A 5,607-nucleotide genomic window follows, 5' to 3' on the forward strand; every position below is an offset into this window, starting at 1 on the left:
TGTTTTATTTAATTTTTACATTACAATGTATTTTGAGAAACCACAGGTGCCAAGCAAAATCCATTACATGCTGAAAAAGAAAAGTAAACCTTTTAGGCAAAGACCTAATGGAAGATACTCTCAATTTACTAAAAAAACCTTTGGACTTGGGCAGATTCCATTTCTGAATAATAGAAGTATACAGAGCACAACTAAATAATCATACACTATATTCTATGGTAACTTGAAAATGTGCAACCTACAGAACATCTTTACAATGCTACTGCAGGATACTAGAAACGAAGTAACTCTGCATCAGTCTAGGTGCACAGTAAGAACTGCTCTTTATAGAAATATTCACAAGTAATTTCTTGATGATTAACGTGTACAGTTTCAGAGTATATCTGAAATAGCTGCTTCAGTATTTTCTTCTCTAGTATAAGTCACTGAAGAAAAAACTTGAATTTCCTGATATTCGTATCATAAAGTATTAAGAGAAGCAGGCTCAAAAAAGACAATGAAGGTGCTTTACAGTAAGAAAAATCATACCATTTTATTTTATTTTAAAGAGAAAAAAAGAACAAAGACAAAAACAAAGCAACATAGAACAAAAATGGTACCAAATTTCAAAAGAAGAATAAGAAATTGACAATGGCTGTTATACTATGTACTGTCAGCATCTAATCTGTTACTCAAGACTACCACACAGCATTTTAGACTAAGCAGGGTTTTTTACGATCTTTATAGACAGGCCCAAAGAAATTCACTCTCATCACTTGCCCAAAGTTTACAGCTGGCTTCTAACAAGCAAGATTAGTTAGTGATTCCCAGACAGACCAGAGCTTATTTTCTATCCAATTTATTAAGGTAAGATTATAAAAACCTTTAAAAAAAACAAAAACAAACAAACAAACAAAAAAACCCTTCACCTCCACTGCACACATAAGAGAATATCATGCTATCAATTTAAAATACTCTGATGAAAAGTTGCAAGTGAAACACTGTTCTTAGGAAAGAGGTACAAAAAATGAGAAGCCAATCTAGATCCCATCCTGAGAAGTCCAAAAGTGAGGAAAAGCACCTCTCCAGCAAAGCACTGTCCTCACTTCTGCAGCAGCCTGCAAAGCCATGCAATGACCCCGGGAAAGAGCTCTTACGATGGAGGCGGGAGAAGCACAGTAAATTCCGGCTCATCCTCAATCTATATGCTCTTCAAGTGAAGAGTGGGGTGAACGCTCCACAGAAGCATACACAACAGCAGAGAACATAATTCTTGTCTAACTCGGATTAATTTCTAGTAAGAAGGAACAATCACAAAACCTAAACGTTAATAACTATGCCAATAGATAGAGGCAGGGAAAGAGAAACAGAAAGGCGAAGGAAGAAGAATGAAAACAGCTCCTACAACACAAATTTTGAACACAGACGTCCCCAGAGCATTCTGTCATCTTTGAAAATAACAGTATTAAAACTAACTGTAAAGCACAAGACATCTCTCAAAGGGGCAAATTAACCGGGCATAAAAAGCACATAAAATACACTCTGCCTTACAATATATAACTGTACTCATCAGCTCCTTAGAATTCATTTAGCTACTTAATACAAGCTAAAATAAGGTGTGCTTTGCTGCAGAATATAACTGATATGTTTGAAATTCACAGGATTACTATAAATCTGAAATATGGTTTAGACAAAAGTATCTCAATAAGCAAAGTTCAAACCATGTCACTATAATTGACGACTTTCAATTTAAAAGAGACGAGCAACAGTCAGCATTTCTGTTATCAGTGTCCTGCACCACAGCATCGTAAAAGTCTCCCACGCAATAAAGCCAGGGCCTACTAAATCAACTGTTACCACAACAGGGAGGAAAGAGAAGACCTGGGCTACCGAGGAACACCATGAGATGTGCAACCCCGTAACCTGACTCCTCACCTTGTCTTTGAAGATGTGTGAGTTTTGGTATATGAAATCTCTGTAGCTTTCTGTTCGAACTCTGTCCTAGAGTGAAGAGAAGAAAATACCATGTTTGCAAGATAGTCTAAACAAATTAAAACTTTTAGGTAGATGTTTATTTGCTAGTTTATACACACTGTAGTCTGTATAATCTACAAGTTACTTTTTACCTAGAAAACCAAACCTATAGTTTTTTTTCCTAAAAGAAAACGAAGGATAGAAGTAACACACAAAGAAAATATTTATTTTTTGAAAGAAACACTGAATGTTGAGTAAAACCTGCTGGTGTTCTTTAAAAATGTATGCATTTTTCTTTTACATACATTGTCCTTATGACTTCAAGTGCTAATTAAGGCTTTGCTCCTTCACATCAGACCTGGAACATAAGAACAAGATGGCTTGCACAAAAGCTGTGACAATAAGGGGGGAAAAATTAAAACGATCAATGTGTAAGCTACAGGCACACATGAAACATGAATCCGCACTGAAGATGTTTTTCTAAGACAGTCCTCATCAGCATCTGCCTGATTTACAATCCTGTTTCTAGACATTTTTGTAGTGGGAAATGATATGTAAAAGCCTACAGCCGAAAAGTAAATCATCTGGAGGCTGCAGTCAGCCCCAGGACCCTTAGCTCTCAAGTCTCACATGACCTGCGACCAAGACAGGCGGGCAACACCCTCTCACTCACTTTGTTCATGAACAAAGCTGATGCCCATGGCTGAGACACAAGCAGATGTGTGTGTGTGCAAATCAGCCAGTTAAGGGCTGTGCTGCCAAGTAAGCACGACTGAGCACAAGAGTAGCTGTCACAAAGCAGAGACTTTGCGAAAAGGCAACACAAGAGACAGCTGGACCCCTGAATCTGTGGGGTCTCAATTTCGCGGATTCAGCCAAACAGATGGTAAATCTTGTTTATAAACCACATCTGTGATCAATATGCATATTTTCTCGGAGTCATTATTTCCTAAAGAGTACAATATAACAATTATTTATGAAGTATTTACACGGAATTATAACAGATAAGTAATGTCCAAATGATTTAAGGTGTACGGCAGGATGCACATGGGACACAAACATGATACCACCTTCTACATGGACTCTGTGTATCTCTGGTGTCCTCAACTGTAGTACAATGCTACACTGAAATTACAACCACAAACCTCAAAAACATTCATAGACCAATGCTGAGATTTTTAAAAAACATTTAAAGGTGATCTTAAATTAAAAGGTAAATTATTTATTAGACCCAACAGGGAAAATAACTACAGACTTTCCCATTATTATTTCTAATTGCTTTACAAAAAAAAAAATTATCTTCTAAATCAGGCCTATTACATCTCCTTTTTAGCTTTTAAAAAGTTACTATAAGAATTACTAGGAGAGTGTGCTGGGGAGATAGCTCAGTGGCATGGCAAGCCCAGGGTCCAGAGTTTGAGCCCTAGTACCAAATTAAAAAAAAAAAGCCTAGGAGAATCTAATGTTTAAATACATGCATATTAACTAAGTTTAAAATGGTCACTTTTCGAAGCATCCTACTTCACTATCACCAGGGATTTTTACTGAAACAGTAAGACCCACAAAGGGCAAACGTGAGTCACAAAGGAGCCAGAGGGTGTCTCCCGGACACTGCTCTGTCTGAAAAGCCAACACAAGCACCACACCAAAAGTATTCAAGTTTCATGACATTTAGATTAAGGGGGAGATTTAAAATGAAACATGAATGTAGACTAAATCCTTTCACAAAAATATATCAGATATAATTAATTTGAAAAAGAAAATTCTATTTCTTTTAAATAAACTCAGTCAACTTAAAAATTAAACGAGGCCTGATGGCACATCCCTGCAATCCTTGCACTCAGGAGGCTGAGGCAGGAGAACTGCCGTGAATTTGAGGCCAGCCTGGGCTACATACGTGAGTTCATCACCAGCCTGCACTACATGGTGGGATCCTGTCTCAAAATAAAAACCACGACCTGTTATTTGTAATGCTGTGCTGCTACCCAAGTGACAAACAGAAAGCACAGCTGACACAACATTGGCAATAACATCACATTTCTTTTAAAAACCCACATAATTACAGTCACTATCCATCAACAAACCTCCACTCTGTGATCCTGTAATAATGACTCAGCACAAGTTTTCAAATAGCCTTGGTCACTTAAAATGCCCTTTTCAAGGAAACATAGTCTAAGGCTTTCATTATATAAAATAAACTTTGGAGGAACGATCTACAAAGGGATTTTTGCTGACTGGCTTTAAGAAAACACACCTAGAATTCAGAGACAAACATCTAAAAATTTTGTTTATTCCTACAATCTAACACTCATGTAGTTGCAATTTTTTTGAACTATAAATTTTACTTTTCTATGTATAATATTTGATAAGGTATGTAATTACCAAGTACAGCTAAAAATTAATTTCTCTTTTACATGGACATTATAATTATGAAATTTAAAACCAACCAGATATAATTAACCAATGACTAATTTAGAAAACATTTCTATGTATCATTTTAAGTATAAAAAAGTCATGCCATAACAAATGTGAGATTTAAAGTTTGTGCCAAAACTTTTACACCCAAACCAAGGCAGTAATGACACTTAAAACACATATATAATTTAGTTATTCCTTCTTAATTTAACAGTTGGTTTAGAAGTAGACTAAAACCATCAGTAGTTGTTTTTTCCAATGTTTTATCCTGAATAAAAAGGAACTTCCTAATAAATATTAATTTTGATCTTAAATAGAATTTTTAACAACTTTGGTGCTCCTGTAATCTTTCACTGCAAGATGAGTTAGTACGAAAGATATAAAAGAGCCTAAAACATAAAAAAGCAGCAGCAGTTCTCACACACTAAGAAACAGCCAGTTCTACTCTATTTTTCCTTTCATATGGATTTGGTGCATGTGTGTTCTTGTCTAACCTTTAGCATTTCTTCATGTATCCCAAAATGCCCATATGAGCTGAAATAAACACCATCCTCATCCTCCTGGAGGTCCGCAATGGCAGTAGATGACGAGCAGGTTCTGACATCTGCATTCATCACAAAATCCTGAGCAAATTGTCTGTAATCAATTTGAAATACACCCTTGAGACAGGTTTACTGGACCATGAAAAAAGGAAAGGCTAGAGGTTGAGCAAGAAGAAAGGGAGGGGACAGAGTGGAGAATAAGGAGCCTTTTAATCACAATCTTACCATCAGTAGCCAAAAGCTCCCCCTGCTGGATACTAAGCAATGGCATATCCAAACCCAGCTGTGAACCTCCGCTATGGCAAACTACAAAACCAAACAGCCATGGCCCTCTGCTATCTCATGGTCGTGGGCCTCAACAAGGGCCACAAGGTGACTAAGAACGTGAGCAAACCCAGGCACAGCCACCATTATAGATGCCTCACCAAACACACCAAGTTCATGCGGGACATTGTCTGGGAGGTATGCAGCTTCACCCTCTCTGAGCTGCATGCCACCATGGAGCTGCTCAAGGTCTCCAAGGACAAACGCACCCTCAAGTTCATCAAGAAAAGGGTGGGGACACACATCCACAACCAAGAGGAAGGGTAAGGAGCTGAGCGATGTGCTGGCCGCCATGAAGATGGCAGCTGCCAAGAAGGACTGAGCCCCTCTGGAATAAAGCTTTGCAGAGAGTTAAGAAAAAAAAAAAAAAAAA

The 5,607-nt window shown here is 37.5% G+C and overlaps 1 protein-coding gene across 1 annotated transcript in view; it reads right to left on the reverse strand.

Moving 5' to 3' along the window:
- Prmt3 (protein arginine methyltransferase 3) overlaps positions 1 to 5,607 on the reverse strand; it is a 123,508-nt gene that overhangs the window by 105,397 nt on the left and 12,504 nt on the right. Inside the window, exons 7-8 of the mRNA XM_012517258.2 lie at positions 4,863 to 5,004; positions 1,915 to 1,980 (exon numbers count right to left, since the gene is read on the reverse strand). Of these exons, the coding sequence (XP_012372712.1) occupies positions 1,915 to 1,980; positions 4,863 to 5,004 (208 nt within the window). The remainder of the gene's footprint in view (positions 1 to 1,914; positions 1,981 to 4,862; positions 5,005 to 5,607) is intronic.

This window comes from Octodon degus, unplaced genomic scaffold (assembly GCF_000260255.1).
Source record: "Octodon degus isolate 3935 unplaced genomic scaffold, OctDeg1.0 scaffold00159, whole genome shotgun sequence".
Classification (NCBI taxonomy): Eukaryota; Metazoa; Chordata; class Mammalia; order Rodentia; family Octodontidae; genus Octodon; species Octodon degus.